The following is a 19,815-nucleotide window of genomic DNA, read 5'->3' on the forward strand; positions in this document are numbered from 1 at the left end:
ATGCTATTCGATTTGCCGACGGTCACCGCGCATGACGGAAGTGACGTAGGCTGCTCCGGTGCCTCGTAGCGCCACGCGGCCGCCGTGGTGGGGTCTTTTATCGCGGCAAATATGAACTGCTTTACGAAATTACATCATTCTTGATGCGTTAACATATAAGATCACATTGGTCATAATTATACAGTCGTTAATTATCAAGTCATTAAAAAATATGATTTATTGTCTTATAATTAATACATGTAAATTTCTAGCAATATAAACAATAACGCTTATTTTCTCTCATACTTAAAAACTAGGTTATACATATATTTTATACAGTCTGAAGTAGTTTTTACAACTTTTACTTAGCTGCCGTATAACTTGGGTTTCGAATATACACTGGAAATCTCGAGTATTATATGTTCCAAAACTATCAAACATCCATTTAATTATTTTAATCATGCGTAACTTTTTTAACTAACTTTAACTGAAAGAAAACGATTCTTTTTTATTAAAAAAAAATTAAAGAAAATTAACGAAATAGTATAAATTGAAATTGTACTATTAAAAAGTATTAAAACAAAAGCAGCAGCTTGAAATTAATTGAAAAATATAATTTTATTACTGATTTTCTTTTCTCTAATAATTCTTTATTTTTAAATGTCACCTATTTGGAAACTATAATTGACATTTTCATTAAAAAAACCAAATTGATTTCACGGATGAATCAATGAATCTGTAAAAAAAAAACAAGGATATTGATAGTCTTGGAACATCAGACTATATGTAAATTGTATAGAAATTCTATCTGCACATGCATTTATATAATTGCGCGATAAACATTGTAATATATCATAGGCAAAACACAATTAAGAAAAAAAATAATAAAATTATATTTTTTAAATCGGTACAATTTTCATTTTAAGTAAATTATTCGTTACACCTCGAAATCGAAAGCATAATTTTCCTCGTCTGTGTTTTATATTGAATTGATTTTGATCAATTCATAGTTTCTCGCATATGTAAGTTCGTATTAAAATTATTTACTTTGTGATTTGTGAAACAATTTTACATAGTTACTTGTACGTATTTCTGCAGGTACTTCTAGTCGAGCTATTCATATAAAAGCACAACCAAGAATTAAGAGCAGTATTGCAATTGGGAAAATCATGTATGCGCCCATTCGTGGCTGGCAGATAGAAATCAGTATGTCAGCGTCGTCCATCTCGTTATGCTCTATACCGTCCTTGGTTGGTATTTCGACAATCACCCTATCCGCCGACAGCGGGCTTATACGAAATGAGCATTCGGTTTGATTAACACATGATTTAGTCACGTTCTCATATTGAAAAGTTGGCTTATATATATCGAAAATTGCATAAATATCATTGGACACAATATCGTTATCGCTATAAAAAATGTAATAATAATAACCATCTTGTTCCACATGGTGATTTGCCTGTAGGTGTTTACTGTTAAGTAAATAGGAGACATTAGTACATTGGTCTGAAGGTTGAAATTCATGAGCCAACAGTATTGCTCCATTGTAACAATTTAACAAATCATTTTCAAAACTAGAAACAGATGACGTTCCCTCAGAATTAGACGTATAATTTTTATCGGCATTTCCACCATGCTTGATACCTTGATCTAATAAGGATGGTGGCATTACGAGATCTTTGCTTCTTTTAAATCTCTCGGTATCTCTTCCGTCGCTTTCCCGTTTCTTTCTTTCATTAATTATAAACGAATGCAATGTTTGCTCTAATTTTTGTAGACGCATTTCTTCGTCATAATCACAGACATCTTTTTCTCTTCGCCTTGATCTTTCATATTTATTCTTTCTCTTCTTATGTCTTCGCCGTTTAATATGTCTTCCTTTTCTGGAGTTATTCACATTTTTTCGTTGACCATCTATATATTCATGAATATAAGATGTTGCGGTACGATACAGCGACTCTAAACTTTTCATCGATTTTTCATCCGTAGTATGCGCCCGTGTGCTGTCGTTTGGATTTGTCTCAAAAATTTCTTTCAAAGGATTTTCAGAGCTTACATTTACGGCTGGTTTATCTGTCTCATCGATAATGTGCATAGATTTGATAGATTCGATCGTGGTTGCTTCTTTAGAGTCAATTTCTTGTGCATTCGATTCATATATTATTTTAACTTGCCTGTTCGCACCTGGTAAGAAGATTTCTTGTGTTTGCTTATTAATATTATGTTCCAGCAGGCCACAAGTGCGTAGGTTCTTTTCTCCTTTTACCACTAATATAGAAGCTCCCTCGAATCTGAAAAAAAAATTTTTATATATGTAATACGCTCATAAATATATAAATAAATAAATAAATAAATAAATCAAAAGATTTGATCTCTAATTACAAGAAAAATCTGTTTCCTCAAATTCTTTTTACCTTGAACACACAGATAGTGCTACAGTTGCATTTTTCAATAAATAAAATCCCCAATACTCTAATGTATCATCAGGTAAACTCATGCTCTTTTTAAGCCTTATATGTTTCCGTTTCGATGTAATCTCTGGTCGGTGAGACATTTGGAAAGCATTAAAAGTGCCATTCATTTTTAAAGTATGTTCCTATTAAAAGACAACGATATTTTTAATTATCTTATAATCCGTTCATGAAACTTGATAACCGACAACAATATGCCAGATTCAAAAAGAGGATCATATCGTCTTTAACATATTTCAGTTATACTAATCCATTCTTGTTACATGTAATCAATACGTAATAAATTTCAGATGAAATTTTTTATATTAAATGCATATAATAATAATATATGCGCAATTCTAGAAATAATGATATTGAATATTTACTCTTCTCTTCTTACCGAACAAAATATTGTTGAAATCCCATCGTTGATTTCTATAATATCAGATTCTGTTACGGCATATGCAACATCAGCATAAAAAATATGCCGTAGATACAAAGGAATTATTATGAGTACGAATGGCAGAATAGCTATCAATATGCAGAAAGTGATCAATCTTCTTACACCATCCATTTCTGCTATACCTATTAAATAAAAATGGCAATGTTAGTATTAATGTTATATATAGTTGGAATATTAATAAATAAGTTGAAATTCCTCATATATTACATCATGTGTCCATAGATGTCTATACACTACTTTTTCCATTGCAGAAGTCCTAAGTTAACAATCTAGTAAAGAGTCTTTATAAAGGGACTCTAGATAGACATCTGTGATCATATGTTAATTGTTTTGAAGTTGATGCTCTATCGATTATATATTCAGCTAACTTCCACAATATTGAATATACTATTGAATACTGAATATAAATAAATACACTTGTTCGTTTTAGAGGTTACGTCTTCTAATTTATTTAACAAAAAATATCAGCTTCGCACATACAAACATTAACAATTGTAGTATTTATAATCTCAGCATATACATTGCTCAAGTTGCATGTATGCTTACAACTATAGTTAAAAATGGGTATATGCCTTTTTTATCCACTTCTCTCTCCAGAAGAAATAATAATTATCTGTATCCACTGTTTCATTATTTAGAGAGTTTCGACGTTCCAGCTTTGCGATACTTATTTTAACCAAATACTAATTGAATTATTTAACAAAAGAGGTTAGGCGTTAATGAAAAGTGCTCGGATGGAAACTGAGTTCTATTGACAGTCTGATAAGGAAAAGCGTGATTAGGACTCGACCAATGTCGTAGCTAGCTGATTCGTCTGTTATATATTGATACACACGAATGACATTCTTTAAATATCGTAGATAATTGAAATACATTTAAAAGCTAATATCAAATCGATGCTTTTATAGTGGCATATTCTTTTTTAGTCAACTCAGAATTAATGTCCTTTGACGAATCGAGGAAAGATAATTGTTTCCGATTTGATATTTCCTTTTGTAATTATACATCGCATAAATTAAAATTCTATCACGATAAAATTTTTCTCTTCTTTTCCTACCTTTGTTTTCTTAATTTCGTTAAACTTAAGACAAAATGTCATCCTTGATATCTACGTTTCTTTACGTAAACTCGATTTTTACGCACAAATCTTCGTTAATACAACGATTTAACTTTATCACTTCTTCTAATGTAAAAAACCAATAGTATTTGTAGCTTTTTAATAAACCGTAGCTTGAACACGTTTGCTTATCTCTTCAACACGTGGCTTCTCTCCAATACGTTGCTACTCGGAAATTTTGCTAGTGTTTCTTAATCCTTCTTTTACAAATACCCGTATTGGCCGTATTGTCCTCTGACAAGAGGCAGGAGCCAAAACAAATAAAGAAGAAGAATACAAATACCCGCCTAATCTGAGACTCCTTTATACCGAACTCCTTTCTTTTCTCTCCTTTCTCCCACTCTTTCACAAATTTTCCAATCAAAAACTTTTGAAACTTTCTGACAACCAATACTTAGTGTTTCAATCATCTGATGACAAAACTTCCGGAATTCATAACCGTTACGAGAGCCAAAAAATTCATGAGAGAGAGAGAGAGAGAGTTATTTCTTCCCAAACCTCAACCTAAATTACTTCTAGAATATTCTTATAGATGAAAAGATATGAATTACCCAGAAGTACTTGAATCAGCACACTTAAATGACAAAACCATGTTGATTAATGCAAGATAAAACTACATAAAATAAAAATAAAACAAATAGATATTTTTTAGTTTTTTTTTTTAAATCTATCTAAATTATATTTTTAATCTTAAGATATCCATATATAGTAATATGTAAAACATGAAATAAAAATCAAATAAACAGAAAATATTACTATTGTACATATAATATTCTGACTTACTTTTATGCAATAAAAATTATCATTGTAATGATCATTGTAACAATTCTAGCATATATCTCTGTACTTAAAAAGTGATGCTACCTATTGATTTATAATAATTGTCTTTAGTAGCAGTATGAAGCTCAGATATATCAATCTGATTTAATATTGTTCCTCCAAACAATGTATCCTTGTATACCTAAAATATGAAATAAATATCTTTATTATGAATTTTATCGTGAATAATAGATGAATCTAGTTCATAAAAATAAGTTCTGTTACTTTTAATATTTCACTTGCGTCATATCTTTCTTTAAATCTTCTCCAAGCTGGGTAATCCTTTTTAAACGATGTATTCATTAAAGTAGCATGCAATTTTATTTTCTCATACTCCTTCTCCATTAAACCTAAATTTAAAAATTATATAATTATATATAAACGAGATATCAGAAGAACTAATATTAATATAAAAATAAGTATTTTTCAGAGATGCTTATATATTATTAGATATTTAATTCTATAATACTATTTACCTGTGTCGATAAAATATTCAGCAACTTTATCAACGAGTTCTTGCAATTTTTCGTTGTGTGTAACTTGTGCAAACAAAACTTTAACATCAGTAGGATCATCATTCATACATGCAACTCCTTGTAATTGTACATTTATTGGCCCAGTTTCTTCAAGAATAGGCCTGTAATAGATTACATAATTACTCGAGAATCCTTTAAAACAGTTACAAATGTATTATATTTATAATTCTAAATCAAGCCTGGTTAACTTTGAGCTCCAGAGCCATGACACTTTTCCCTTTCCATCCAGTGGAGAGTGAGGGAAAGAGAGAAGTGTCCTGACTTCGGAGCTCAAAGTTGAGATCTGTTTTAAATCATAGATGATTATATATATATATATATATATATATATATATATAGATTGCAAAACAAAATTATATGATAAATCAATATCACGTAATTTAGTTTTATAATTAATTGTATATCATGTATCATTATCAAGTAATATTATCTTACTCTATAATGTATTCCTTACACTCCTTGAGAGCATCAATAGCATGTTGTTTGTCGTTATCATCAAATAGTTTGAGTATTCCAATAGTAAGATGTAACTTCGATGGTGTTTGAAAAAGTGATTCATCAATATTGTATGTAGATTTGTCATACTTTTTCAATACATCATTTTTGAAAGAAATGTACTTATCAATTATCTCTTTTTTATTCAATGGAATTGACAAAAAATGTGTAAAACGCATCTTTTTCTTGGAAGCTTCTATTAGCAAATCAATTCTATGTCTTGCAGATATTACAGCCTTACGGTCTCGTCCAGTAATAACTACAAATAAACATATAATTAAAAATTAATTAAATTAGTATTAGTCTTATATCAATAACAATATGGTATCAAATTATTTTTACCAATGTTTCCATCTTCTCCTTTTTTTGGTATTTCAATGGTTGTTCTTGTCTCATTTTCCAATTTCTTGCGTGTTACAGCTTTCGTACCAATTATATATGAGTAGAAAATTCTGAAACATAATAAAACGTCAAATTATAAACTATTACAACATATTGTTCAATCTACATTATTATGTTACACAATTCTTACATTATTAAATTGTAATTATGACAAAATAATATTGAAAAAGATTCTCACTTAGGTACGTCAAAAGTATGCTTAAAGCACGTATCATGAGGTATTATTTGTATCTCAGTTTCAGATTCCTCATTCGAACAAACTGATTCCTTGTCCTCCATATATGGGGCTGATGTATGAATGTTTTTCCAAGCTGTACTTTCGTAAAATCTATAGCACTGTCCATTAACCCAAATTAATTCTGGTTCTAACACATCCATTATATAAAATGCAATATGTTTCATACAAACACTCCTAAAATTTACGTTAAATTGATGCGTAAATTTTTGAAATTTAACTAAAATAATATTTTCAACTTTTACAACATTAGGTAAAACCTATATTATTTATACAAAATATAATGTTCAACAATTTAAACATTACATTACTCCACATTACTCCAAAAACTCCACAATTGTAAAACTCTTGTTATATTATATATAACTTGATAAATTACTTTTAACTGACACAATATAATCATGTTGCAGTTCAATCATCGTATTAAATAAAAATGTAATTAAACTATATTTTAATCTTGCGATTAATTGCAAACTTATTATTTGGAGTAATGTACCGTATGCCTCCTATAGGTTAGAAGTTGCAACGTAATACTCTGCTGTGTGATAATTGATAATATGCAGCTCGTCGTACGATAAATAAATAATTGTCACCCACTGTTACTCAGGAACATTTTGTTCAACATAACACCCACCTTCTCAATGCATTTAACATGAGATATCTTATTAACACAAGTATGTATACAAATAAACTGCGCCCTTTTCGTCGTATTTTGGTCATCGACCAATCATAGGGTACAATTAGATATAATCTAGGAGAATGCAAAATTAGCGTTGCAGGCCTATCCAAACGGATTTACGCAATCGCACGAAGAAATCGGCCAATCACGTCAGTCTAAAATAAGCCGTGACACGATTTTTTTAATGTTAGTACATACCACTGCAATTTTTCATATTAACAAATTTAACACGTAATTTTTCTTTGAAAAATCAAATGGCTATTTTTCAGAAATTTGACTAAAAGTGCCCTCTTCTCTCGTAAACATTTAAGATTACCTTTAAAAATAATTAGAAAAAATCATTATTTTGTAGAACAAATTAATAACTTTTATAGCTGTAAATTATGCAGACATTTTCTAATTTAGATAATACATTGCGTAATACAATACAATAATGTAATAAACAATGTAATAAATGAAATAAGAATATATTTTTATTGCTTTTTGATAACTGGATGCAACTTCGTATGTCATAATTTAAAGTTATAGTTCTTTACTTAAAGAGCTATACTAAAGGGTTCATCATATACAGAAACGGTGAACTAAATTAATCAAACACAATGGAATTATGTTAACATTATATAAACGGATAGACTTTTAAAAAAACATAGATTGGTAATCCTAGAAAAATCAATTATTACCAATATAAACGTAGAGTTCTTTTTATTTAATATTTTACATTGCTTCTCTCTCTCTCTCTCTCTCTCTCTCTCTCTCTCTCTCTCTCTCTCTCTCTCTCTCTCTCTCTCTCTCTCTCTCCGTTTCGAAAATCACGCATCACATTTTTTTAACGTGTAAAGACAAAATGTCGGTAATACAAAATTAAATTTATAAATGCAAGATTTTTCATCCTTTGTCCAGTTTTTATAAATATCAGACAATCACAAGTCAGCAAGCACAACGGCAAACGGCAACCCAGTAAAGCAGTTAGAAATTCATTTATAATCTATTATTTACAGAAGTTATTGTGTGCATAACGTATACAAATAAATATTTTTTCAGGTATTTAACTTTAAGACACTGATATCGAAAGGTAGGTTCAAATCTTACACAACTATCAGAGCATGTATTTTACACTGTGTGTGTGTGTATATTGGCATATAAGTTACAATATTTATAAAAGATACAACATGCGTAGTTATCACGTATAAATGAACATGTGTCGAATTTACACGTAAAAGTATGGGAAATTAAAAATTTGCTAAAATTCATTAACTGCTAAATCATGAAAAAACGCTTATCACGCATATACAAACTTGCCTATTTTACAATAATACAATTACAAATGTGTATCTACACACATACGCCTAAATATATTATCTAAATATATTTCGCGATAGCCGAAAGTGTCCGCGCAATAAATAACAATTTTCCATTCATAAATTACAGCTAATCCTCGTCTGTACCTTTCTGATACACTGCCCCGAACTTGCTCATGTACTTACGTACAAAATCTCTTGCTTTGTGTTTAACATTTTCATTACATTGTAACTCATCCACGCTTTTACAATGTTTTAATTCCTTCGCAAGTACAAAATGTGTTAACTGCAACAGAATGTACAATCATAAAAAGCACTGTCATATGCGGAATCCATTATGCTCAAGTTCAACATACCTTTCTAGCTAGATGCTTGAAATCTTCAGTATTAGTTATTCTACCTTGTTTGCAGTCATTTTTCCTATATGGATTTAAGAAGTGAACCATGACATTAGCCATATTTATTCTAAATGTATCCTTGATTTTCCTTTCGGACATAGGAGACATCTCGGCTGATGTTGATTGCAGCTTGCTCAGTCCATGTCGCGAATGAGACTTCGATTTATTACTTCGTCTATGTTTCCTTATCTTCTCAACATGATCTTTCGGTTTCGTTCTTTCCTTTTGTCGTCGTAGTTTCTCTTTTATTTCTTTATACGCTTTATGATCAATACGATCCTCTTCCCTACGTGGCTGTAATATAAATAACAATGAATCGATTGAAGTCGCGCAAAGCATAAAAGCTTTAAAGTCATCAGTATTAACAAATTTAATATTGTGATACATGGAGCGTTTTCCTTTTTAAAAGAGATTTAACGTTTTATATAAATTTTTAAGAGTACATTTCATATTAATACAAGATGAATATAAGAAGTCAATTATACTTACACTAATAATTCTTTCTTGGACCAATCCATCCCTTCTTTTTTTAGATTCAGGAAACGGCAGTGAACTTCCAGTCAGATTATGACCTAACTTTTTAGATACATTTGGCCTAGATGTGCTCAGAGGACTATCTGTTAGAACGCTACTTGCCTCCATATCATCGTTTCTTTGATCCTCGTTATCATCATCAATATCTTCATCGTCCTCGTTTGACGAACTGGATTCTTCACTAGATTCCGAGGTAGATGACGAGTCTGGCTGTACTCCGATATGATCGGGTGGCGGAGGTAACCATTGCGATATTCTTTCCTTCACATGGTAATAGTACGTTCTACCTCTGCTATCCGTCGCGCTCTTCCATTTCGGTGGCAAGTCTATTGCCGGAATTTCAGGATGTGGTCGATTCGTGACACTTTCCGTGGACGCAAGATTAGAGAATTGTTGATCTACGGGATTTTCGATGTAGTTATAAAAAGGCGCTTGAATTGACGTAGAAGGGATGCCACCAAAAACAGACACTAAACTATTTGGAAGAGGTAGTTGCCCTTCGGTATACGGCTGCGGATGTGATATCAAAGAGTATGAAGATGTTTGACTGAACACAGGTGCTTGACTTAATGAGTAAGCTACTGGTGGAATACCAGTCGTAATTCCAGACGACATATCGGTTGCCATTGTTGATGATAGTACATGAGGACTCTGACCTATTATACCAGTAGATTGAGCACTTCCTACGTATACAGGAGTGCATTGCTGCGTGGCTTCTCCTCCATCTATAAAAAGATATTACATTTTCTATATTAGATATGTAAAATATACAAATGTGATTGATTGTCAAAAGTTATTAACATTTCTCCACACAGATTAATTAACAAATATTACCTTGCGTGGAATAATGTTGCCATTGACCTACAGTTGGATTATAAAAAACAGGATAACCAGTTTGAGGATCAACCATGGCAGTAGTATGGGGATCTATACCCAATGCCAAACATCTATTCTCATGTTCTTGCCATGTTTCTTGTTGTTGACGACGTTGCCTTTCCTCCTCTTCTTTTGCAACTTTCAGTGCAAATAATTGCCTACGTTCATACTTTGTCATTCGTGGTATAGGAACTAGACTTCGTTCTTCTATTCTTTTATCTTTCGTTCTACTATGATCAGTTTCCGGAGATTCTCGTCCTCGTCTCCTATCACCACGTTTTTCAATTTCATTTCGACTATATCTATCAGATCTAGGTCTAGAAGTTTGTAAAATAATTAGGTTTAAAGTTAGTTCGAATGTTTAACTTAATGTTTATTTGCAATTATATACTACTAAGCATCACAAAGATCTGTATAACTACAATGATACGTTAAGCATACAAGTACATACCTATCATATGACGTGCTTCTCTTTTCTTCTTTCTCCAATTCTTCTCTATATCCTCGATCTACAAAAAAAAATCAAAAGTAATATTATATAAATGTCAATAACTTTCGACTTTGTATGCCATTAATATATTCTCGAAAATATATATAAGCTCGATAATAACCTGCTTCTCTTTCATGCTCCTTCATTTGCTCAATTCTTTCTTTTTTCGGTATTCTAAAAACTTCTTTTAGATTGGACCATTCAGCAAGAAGACCAGAAGCTAAATCAGGAATAAGATTCTGATCCGTATTCTCTGATTTAACTTCACCAACCGCTAAACAACTTTCGATATTGTTATTACGTTTATCTGGAATGTCATTCAGACGTTCATCAGGACTTTTCTTCTCGTTGCTATCAGAATTACTATTCAATTCTTCGCAGCTCATCTTTGATTTAATCTGATCATCTTCTGGGGAATCGGCATTCGGAGAAAGATATAATCTTTTCGCCCATCTTTCAACTACACCATATATTTTGCTATCCATTAACATTGTCTTGTTTGGTATTGGCAGTGTATTTAGAGTTTTCAACACTTCTAAGCGAAATTGTTGAGCTTCTTCTGTTTCGTTTGTGGCAATATCCATAACATAACTCCAAATCAAACGTAAACCGTGATAATCCAAAAATAATCTTCGACACGGTTGCTCGCCACTTTGAATAAAACGTAACAAACGAGTTCTGTGTTCTAATTCTCTACTACGTACCATTAATCTACTTAACGTTAATGTGTGCGCTCGGTTTTTCAAACCACCTGAACACAACTTATCTATTTCTTCCTCCAACTAAAATAAAATGTAAAAGAACAAAGTAATAAAAAAGTAATTGCTTAACAAACCATATTAACTCGTATAATATTACTAATTGTGCAATTGTATTTACATCTTCATCCTCCATATAATCAGCAGGTTTCTTTTCCTCCTTTTCCTCCTTCTTCGGATCTCTTTCGCGCTTTTCTTTCTTTTCAATCTTTTCCTTTTCTTCTTCAGGTGTTTCACCTATCCAACCTCGACAGTTCAGTGCCTCACAATAACATTTCTGAGCTTCTTTGCTATTATTTAAACATATAATAAATATGAAAATAGAGATATAGATATCTATATATACAATCTACATAAATAAATAGCTACTTAATCATTATAAAAATAAAAAAACGTACCCGTAACGTTGAAAATGATAATCAAATGTAATTTCTTCGCCAGCGGCAATAAATTTTTTGTTAAAAAAACCTATTCGTAATTCTCCATTTACTGTCCACTAAAAAGTATTTAATTGTCATTAAAATGTATATTGTTATTCTGGCATTTTTCAAAAATTACTTTTATTAGTTGCAAGATAAAGTGTAAATTTACCTTTTGCGTTTCCGCATTTGGGTCACAGCTATGATTAATAAATCGAGATATATTTCCTTTCATGGTAGCATCTATAATCTGATCGGATTTCAGTGCCATAAAATAGTAATGTCTGTTTTTATCTTTGCAATATTCTTTTGCACGACGTTTAAAATCCTTTGGATCTACAACTTCGCCTACATATTCCATTATAAACTCGCCCCTGCAATTGTAAGAGTAATATAAAAGTAAGAAATCTTTTTTGTTTCTTGTGTTTTATTCAAGTCATAATTCTATTTCTTGCTCGCTGAAAAAAAAAAATACTTACGCCATTATGTCAACGACAGCACGTAATCCAAAACCTTTCTTCTCTGTTCGAAAAACTTCGCATTTGGCATAATTACAATTTTGGAATCTTTTATTTGTACATCTATCATTTACCACGCATCTAGGTCCACTAATAAATATGAAAATAATATTATTTCTATTGTGCTATATTAATTTATATATCCGAAGATCTCTGAAGAAAAACATTATCAAACTTTATCTTATTAAACATAATTACCATTCTATCATGAGAAGTCTATTAAGGCAATCTTCCCCACAACCAAGTTCTCCTCTCTCAATTTCTTCTTCAGTTAAGAAACAATCACACACCATTCTTTTGGTTTCCTTATTCGTATATCTAGTAACAAATGTTATAAATATTTAATGTTTTTAGATATATATAAAATAGCTGTACACACTTTGTTAGAAAGAATATTCATATATATATATATATATATAAAAAACATTATTTAATCCTTAATTCTATATACCTTTCAGTAAGATACAGATTTTCATGCAAGTGCTCAAATTGACTCAGTCTTTCCTCCATTTCTCTATCTTCTGTTTCGAGAACCATCGGCAACGAAATCTTTGCTCCTATAGTTTTTGGAATTTGTGCTATTGTTGAAACAGTAGAAACATTACTGGATATCACCGGTACATCTTTAATTTGCTCCAATTCTGTACAAACTTTTACATTTGTACTAATAACATTATGTTTCGATTCTGATGACGTAGATTCTCCTATATTTACTGGTGCATAACGTGCTGATTCGGGTGGAGGTGCAAAAGATGAACCAAACATTGACACAGGAGCAATGATGGAGCCAAATCCAGCGTTTGATCCACCCATTTCAAGCTCACTCGATCTTCGCCAACGGGATTTTACTTTAACTGGTTTTGAAGAGTCAGAATCATATCCTGTAGTATTATAACTAGTACTCAAAGGTGTCAAAGTATCAATTGATGTTGGAATCTTGTTAGAATTATTTTCCTTGTCACATTGAGTCTCAAAGTTATCTATTTTTACTTCTTGAGTAATTGGAGGATTCGTATTATTAACTACTTTTTCTTTTTCTTGTTGAAGAATAGCTTTTGAGACGTCCATATTAGGTTTTGTAACCAAGCCACGTCCGCGAGATCTGAAAGATTCAAAATAATTTTTTTCATTTTTAACGCCGTAATACAGAGAATATTATTCATCCATATGTAAAGTAAATCATTTTATATTTGAAAAATGTTTTAAAATATATTTTTATTTACTAGAGATTATTTGTAAAAAAATTAATAAAAATTAATTTTAATCATACTAAAAAATAAGTCAAGTAATCTCCTATAAATTTTTTATACTTCAAGATTCAATTATTTTATTTCTTACCTTTGTTTCATTAATCCAATAGATCGAATTCTACTGCTTCGTCTTACGCCTGAACTGTTTGAACTATTTTCAGAAGCCGTATCAGTACTTCCACTACGACCTCTAAATTCAGTTTTTTTGTCAATATCGCTTATATTGTTAATTGCATTTTTTATATCAAATTCCCGTCCTTTGTAACTGGTAAGTGATGATAATGTGTCATTACTATTTTCGCTACTGCTGCATAATTTGAAATCTTCATTATCAACTTTGTTGTTATCTCCTTCGCTGTCTTGATATTCATCAGTAGTTGTCGAATGCTCTGGATTCTTTTGCTGACCCGCACTTTTCTTGTCTTGCGTAACTTTTGATTTTAGTGAAACTCGATCTGCACACTGAAGTTTATCAATGCAAGAGTTGGATACCAAGATGTTTTGTTCCTGATTTGTAATAATATTGTTGGGTTCCATAGTTTTCGAGAATATTTCCTTAATTTCAGAGCTAACAGAATTATTTGGGCGATGTAATTGTTCCATTTTATCTAATATCGACGAACTACTTTCGTCATCGATATTTAATGGGACCGGAGACAGTTTTTCCATATTTAAAGGAGTTTGTACTGGAGAGTCGATGCTTTCCACACTAGAGAGATCATTCACTAACTTTTGTATTTCTTGCGAAGAGTCGCTTATCTGCATATCTGCTAGTTTATTATCTATTTTATTAAATGAATCTTCCTTTGAATCTACATGCATATTTTTTCCTCGTAAATCTTTGCTTTCCCGCTTACAATTATCTTCCTCAGTAGAAGAACCAGAATCGTCTATGATAGAACACAAACGAACTTTTTCGGATATCGATTCTGAAATTTCCTTTCTAATTTTATCATAAATTGTCTTGTTCTTTTGTTTTTTACTACTGCCATCTTCTAATCCAAGTTTCTTCTTGTTGATATAGGGTTTATCTGCATTGAAATCTGTAGTATTACCATTCCCAGTACCGCACATTACCGATTCGTCTGCGTGTATGGCTGATATGGAATTTTCTGATTTGTTCGTATGTACATTATTAACATCTTTTCTAACAGCATGATATTCATTGTTTGAAATTTTTCCTGACTCGGACACCATTGCCATTGATTCAGTATTATCCTCATTCTGTATCACAGTAAATTCTACAAAATTTTTGTCTTCTACATTAGGTTCGTTTACAATCAATACTTCTTCAATTATAACGTCATCCTGTGCCATAGAATATCTATTGTCCCCAACATTTTCCTCCATTTGTATTTCTTCACAGATCACCATTTCCTCTACGACATCTTCCGACCAGGGTTCCGTCTTCGTTGATGCAGATGCAAGTAAAAGTTCACCGCTTGGACTTGGATTACCAACAACGACCTGTTGTACATCCTCTGGGCTAAGTTTTTCTGAATTTTTAATCATATTATCTATACCATCTTGACTGTCACTTTCACCCGCATCCCGCTTATATCGAGTAGCATTGTATACAGCATTCTCATTATTTACAATTACACTGTTACTGCAAGTACCTTTGTGTTTATGTTTCTTCTGAGAATTTTGATTCTTCTTTGAAACTTGGCTATGACCTTCGCTAGCAGACTTAGAGTCTTCTGAACTGTTTGAGCAAGATGTTTGGGTAATGTATCCATTTATCTTTTTTTCTTCCAATTGCTTCTTAGCTATCTGTCTGCTAGATTTGCGTACAGGTACATATTTATGAGATAACTTCTCAGATTCTTTTACTTCGGTTTTACGTCTCCGTGCCATTTTCATTCCATATATACTCTCTCAGTCTGGAACAATTAAGATTAGCATATAATTTATTGCAAAAAGCTGATCTTTATTCAAGTGAAATTCAACATATATATAACACAATATTTTCTATATAACACAATATTTTTTTATATTCCTTGTTATTCCTAGAGTATATAATTTTGTCATCATTTAGTATTACAACAAATTTTGAATGACTATTATTAAATAGCGGTAAAAAACTTGAATCTAAAAAAGTATAAAAGTATATAGATTAAGATAATGCTCTTTATCATATTCATATTAATTAAAGAATAAAGAAAATAATTATTTCACTTTTTAATTTCAATTTTTAAAGTAAAATGTCAGAAAAAGTTACTAATTTACTAATTATCTAAACAAAATATTGTAATTATATAAAAATATGCTTTGAATATTACAGTAAAAGAGACACAATTGTAAACCAAGATCGAAGGAATAAATGAACGTATATCCATCAAGGTCAATTAAAGCAATTTAGCTTAGCATTTAAAGCTGAAGATATATAACTGAAATGTTGTCATCTACGTACTTAAAATATATTGCTCTCTCTCTCTCTTTATCTCCTACTTTCTCCCTTAAAGCAGCTGTGAATTGAAGATTCACAGTAAAATATATATGCGCGAATGATAAAAATTTCCGAGAACTCGCTGACCATCCAAGTTGATTGTACAACAACTGCATCCCATCGTTCCTAACGTCCGTGCGTCTTTGAACGGATAATAACGGCAGCTTTACTCACTGTATGCTCCTAAAATTGCGTCCAGCAATTCCAGGGAGAAACTCATCGTCGGGGATACTCAACAATCGTTCCCAAACAAACGCCGTGCCGCGCCGTCATTTAACGACATAATCGGGAGTGCGGGACCGAGGGACGTTGGCTAGAAACGTGAAATACCGCTGAGACGGCTGCGTGTGCGGAGAGACGGCTCGGCCGGACCGTGAGATCGCTTTTCGAATTTGACGTCTCGTCGAAGCACGCCTTCCTCGCCGAGATCCTCGGGATCTCACTCTCTACCTCTCTCTCTCTTTCTCTCTCTCTCTCTCTCTCTCTCCTTCTCTATCTCGTTCGTTACCTACGAACCGTGTCGCTCGGCTCGGCGTTCGTCACGTTTTGGCACTGAACGAAATCTCGACTCCGTGATCCTGGTGGGGCCTCCCCGATCCCGATGCCACAGCGCGCTCGGGCCCTCGGCGATCCTCCGTTTCGGCGGGCGTTAAATGCGCCGAGAGAAGCCCATCGCGTTCGGAAGGCGTTAAAGGACTCGCGAAGGAAAGTATGAGCCGTCGACATACAACATTTTCAGCATGTATGTACTCTCGACTCTCGTAGCCTACCCGAGTACCGCCTCTCCTCGCTCTCCATGCAAACTCACTGTCGCAAACGAGACCAGCGTTAGCAACGACCCGCGGTGGCAGTGCCACGAACTTGCGGATGAGGGAAAAAAAAACCGGGACCGCCTCGGACCTCGCGGACACAGGGAAAGCTGGAAAAGTTATTCACGTAAATGCAAAATAAGACAGCGAGTCTTAATTGGCTGCGTTATAATTTATGATTAACAATTTCGAACGATATGCATTTTGGGTCAATTATATCTTCTATGCCCGCTGACGGTCATCAACATGGCGTATTTTAGGTGGTCTTCTACTTTATTCTCTATGAAAACTAAAAAGGCGGGAAGAAACGCGAGTTCGAGCATTTGTGAATTAGACGAGAAATATATATATATATTTTTTAGCATATTTTTGTAAAATATTATTAGACTGCATATTTATTGCAATGTTGTTTAAAAGAACAGTTATAAATTCTCTCGAATAACATATATGAGTAATTTTTTGAAAATTATCAGATTCTATTAATTCACTCTGTATATCTTTCTCGTCGTGTGAAAATAATTAAAATTAAATAAATATATATAATAATCCTAAATAATTGGTTTCTCTCATTCTCTCACACTCAAATCATAGAAGCGAAACCGAGAGATAAATCTATATATATAAAGGAAGATGTTCTGACTGACTGACTGACTGACTGACTGACTGACTGACTGATTGACTGACTGACTGACTGACTCATCAACGCCCAGGCCAAACCCCTGAACCTAGAGACTTGAAATTTGGAGGGTGTATTCCTCTCATGACGTAAGCATCCACTAAGAAAGGATTTTTAGAAATTCCACCCCTAAGGGGGTGAAAAGAGGTAAAATGTGTTTTTTTCACGATTGTTTTGACTGACTGACTGACTGACTCATCAACGCCCAGCCCAAACCCCTGAACCGAATTTTTACCAAAAGTATATGAAATAGGGGTAGAATTTTCCGGGGAGTGCCACTATGTGTATAGTTTTTTGTTATCGATTTTCTGGAAACCGATTTTTTTAATTTTTCCTATTTTTCGAAAAATAATTGATCAAATCTCAACAAATTATAGATCAAACAGGGATAGAATTTTCCGGGGAGTGCTATAAAATGTATAATTTTTTGTTACCAATCTTTTTGGAAGCCGGTACGGAAATTTTTTCAATTTTTTGGGAAATAATTGACTGAATCTGAAAGAATTGTATATGAAGTAGGGGGTAGAAATTTACGGCGAGCGCCATAATGTGTACAGTTTTTGTTACCGATTTTCTGGAAACCGGTTTTTTTAATTTCTTTAATTTTCGAAAAATAATTGACCGAATCTCAAAGAATTGTATATGAAACGGGGGTAGAATTTTCCGGAAAATGTTAAAAAGTGTATAATTTTTTGTTACCGATTTTTTTGGAAGCCGGTATCAGAAATTTTTCAAATTTTTCGGGAATTAATTGACCGAATCGCAAAAAATTATATATGAAGTAGGGGTAAAATTTCCCCGGGAGTGCTATAAACTGTATAATTTTTCGTTACCGATCTTTTTGGAAATCGGTATCCGAAAGTAGTATTGACTGTAAAATTTAATAACGTCAAAGGTGGCACTAAATAAGTTTTTCACTAAATAATTAATTGCTCGCGACAGTCACGAATTGAAGTGACTGATTTATCAGTTTTGACATATAATATGTGAAAGCAGCAACTTCATACCATAACACAGACAAATGACATAGACACTACGCGGCGCATCGTCGTATATTTTCGCGTTATTAAGATTCGACATCGACCTCTATATCTAGGGCAGCGACATTATCCTTTGGTTTACCCTTACTAACAACTGACATATACTGAGTGAAATTATTAACTTATCTATACAGAATGTGAGAAGCCGATTAACTTGAAACTTGGTGACATTTATGAGTATATGTTTGGCTCGAACTTCTGAACTCGAATTTCTGAGCCGAACATATACTCATAAATGTCACCAAGTTTCAAGTTAATCGGCTTCTCACATTCTGTATAGATAAGTTAATAATTTCACTCAGTATATGTCAGTTGTTAGTAAATGTAAAAAGAAATATATGGAAAAAGAAATACATGGAAATGGAAAGTAATCTAAAGAAAATGGATATTGAGGAAGAAAAATAAGGGTAAAAAAATTAAAAAAATCTATATATATATAAATATATATATAAATTTCCCGGGAAGTGCTATAAAGTGTACTATTTTTTGTTACCAATCATTTTGGAAACTGGTTTCAAATGACCAAATCTCAAAAAATTGTATATAAAAACAGGGAGAGAAAGAAAAAGGGGAGAGGGAGAGAGAGAGGGAGGGAGAGGGAGAGAGGAGTAAAGGAATAGAGGGAGAGAGGAAGAGAGGGAAAAAGAGAGAGAAAGAGAGAGAGAGAGATATATATATATTCTATATATATATATATATATATATATATATATATATATATATATATATATATATATATATATATATATAGAATCGCAGAAATAGCTTTAGCTCAGCGCTTTTATCTATATATATAAAAATGAATGTATGTATGTATGTCCTTTATGCAAATCTACAGTTTTCAACCGAATCTTAAAGAATTATATATGAAACAGGGGTAGAATTTTCCGGGAAGTGCTATAGTGTGTATAGTTTTTCGTTACCGATCTTCTTGGGAACCGGTATCCAAAATTTTTTCAATTTTTTGGGAAAGAATTGACTGAATCTTAAAGAATTCAAGAATTGTACATAAAACGGGTAGAATTTCCCGGGAAGTGCTATAAACTGAATAGTTTTTTGTTACCGATCTTTTTGAGAACCGGTATCCGAAGTTTTTCTAATTTTTCAGGAAATAATTGACCGAAT

At 32.3% G+C, this 19,815-nt stretch overlaps 3 protein-coding genes across 17 annotated transcripts; all 3 read right to left on the minus strand.

The window, feature by feature from the left end:
- Window positions 1-191: 191 nt before the first annotated feature.
- Window positions 192-4,929, minus strand: LOC143900255 (uncharacterized). Of its 4 annotated transcripts, none has more exons than XM_077411382.1 (4): window positions 4,793-4,929; window positions 2,830-3,014; window positions 2,394-2,575; window positions 192-2,270 (listed from the first exon to the last, which is right to left on the minus strand). In XM_077411382.1, the coding sequence occupies exons 2-4, from the start codon at window positions 3,001-3,003 to the stop codon at window positions 1,097-1,099; spliced, it is 1,530 nt and encodes a 509-aa protein (XP_077267508.1). In that variant the 5' UTR covers window positions 3,004-3,014; window positions 4,793-4,929; the 3' UTR covers window positions 192-1,096. The 4 variants fall into 4 exon arrangements, with proteins under 4 accessions (XP_077267508.1, XP_077267507.1, XP_077267506.1 ...); XM_077411381.1 differs by lacking the exon at window positions 4,793-4,929 and adding an exon at window positions 3,465-3,605; XM_077411380.1 differs by lacking the exon at window positions 4,793-4,929 and adding an exon at window positions 3,439-3,575.
- On the minus strand, window positions 3,317-7,284 carry LOC143900265 (activating signal cointegrator 1 complex subunit 1). Of its 9 annotated transcripts, none has more exons than XM_077411400.1 (7): window positions 7,131-7,284; window positions 6,440-6,673; window positions 6,202-6,311; window positions 5,800-6,118; window positions 5,305-5,465; window positions 5,054-5,178; window positions 3,317-4,970 (listed from the first exon to the last, which is right to left on the minus strand). In XM_077411400.1, exons 1-7 carry the CDS (start codon window positions 7,214-7,216, stop codon window positions 4,857-4,859), a joined length of 1,149 nt encoding a protein of 382 aa, XP_077267526.1. In that variant the 5' UTR covers window positions 7,217-7,284; the 3' UTR covers window positions 3,317-4,856. The 9 variants fall into 9 exon arrangements, with proteins under 9 accessions (XP_077267526.1, XP_077267531.1, XP_077267529.1 ...); XM_077411405.1 differs by having other exon boundaries at window positions 6,440-6,597; window positions 7,131-7,279; XM_077411403.1 differs by having other exon boundaries at window positions 7,094-7,223.
- A 576-nt stretch (window positions 7,285-7,860) lies between these two features.
- Set2 (SET domain containing 2) lies at window positions 7,861-16,979 on the minus strand. Of its 4 annotated transcripts, none has more exons than XM_077411331.1 (15): window positions 16,340-16,979; window positions 15,336-15,599; window positions 13,805-15,212; window positions 12,918-13,568; window positions 12,665-12,784; window positions 12,428-12,556; window positions 12,121-12,322; window positions 11,928-12,025; window positions 11,651-11,819; window positions 10,893-11,553; window positions 10,733-10,790; window positions 10,240-10,598; window positions 9,361-10,130; window positions 8,830-9,165; window positions 7,861-8,759 (listed from the first exon to the last, which is right to left on the minus strand). In XM_077411331.1, exons 2-15 carry the CDS (start codon window positions 15,577-15,579, stop codon window positions 8,604-8,606), a joined length of 5,361 nt encoding a protein of 1,786 aa, XP_077267457.1. In that variant the 5' UTR covers window positions 15,580-15,599; window positions 16,340-16,979; the 3' UTR covers window positions 7,861-8,603. The 4 variants fall into 4 exon arrangements, with proteins under 4 accessions (XP_077267457.1, XP_077267456.1, XP_077267454.1 ...); XM_077411330.1 differs by having other exon boundaries at window positions 9,361-9,803; window positions 9,882-10,130; window positions 13,805-15,599; XM_077411328.1 differs by having other exon boundaries at window positions 13,805-15,599.
- Window positions 16,980-19,815: the final 2,836 nt, after the last annotated feature.

This window comes from Temnothorax americanus, unplaced genomic scaffold (assembly GCF_048541705.1).
Source record: "Temnothorax americanus isolate GAGA-0224 unplaced genomic scaffold, ASM4854170v1 Scaffold3, whole genome shotgun sequence".
NCBI lineage: Eukaryota > Metazoa > Arthropoda > Insecta > Hymenoptera > Formicidae > Temnothorax > Temnothorax americanus.

Bases quoted from the DNA above. Each gene is read 5' to 3' on its own strand.
- LOC143900265 (XM_077411400.1), bottom strand. From the start codon at position 7,216: ATGACCAAAATACGACGAAAAGGGCGCAGTTTATTTGTATACATACTT. The intron at 6,674-7,130 runs GTGGGTGTTATG...CGTAAATTTTAG, and splicing joins ATGTTAAATGCATTGAGAAG to GAGTGTTTGTATGAAACATA. The intron at 4,971-5,053 runs GTAACAGAACTT...TTCATATTTTAG, and splicing joins ACGCAAGTGAAATATTAAAA to GTATACAAGGATACATTGTT.
- LOC143900255 (XM_077411382.1), bottom strand. From the start codon at position 3,003: ATGGATGGTGTAAGAAGATTGATCACTTTCTGCATATTGATAGCTATT. The intron at 2,576-2,829 runs GTAAGAAGAGAA...GTCTTTTAATAG, and splicing joins TTTCAACAATATTTTGTTCG to GAACATACTTTAAAAATGAA. The intron at 2,271-2,393 runs GTAAAAAGAATT...TTTTTTTTTCAG, and splicing joins GCACTATCTGTGTGTTCAAG to ATTCGAGGGAGCTTCTATAT.
- Set2 (XM_077411328.1), bottom strand. From the start codon at position 15,579: ATGAAAATGGCACGGAGACGTAAAACCGAAGTAAAAGAATCTGAGAAG. The intron at 13,569-13,804 runs GTAAGAAATAAA...TGAATCTTTCAG, and splicing joins ATTGGATTAATGAAACAAAG to ATCTCGCGGACGTGGCTTGG. The intron at 12,026-12,120 runs GTAAATTTACAC...AATACTTTTTAG, and splicing joins CAAATGCGGAAACGCAAAAG to TGGACAGTAAATGGAGAATT.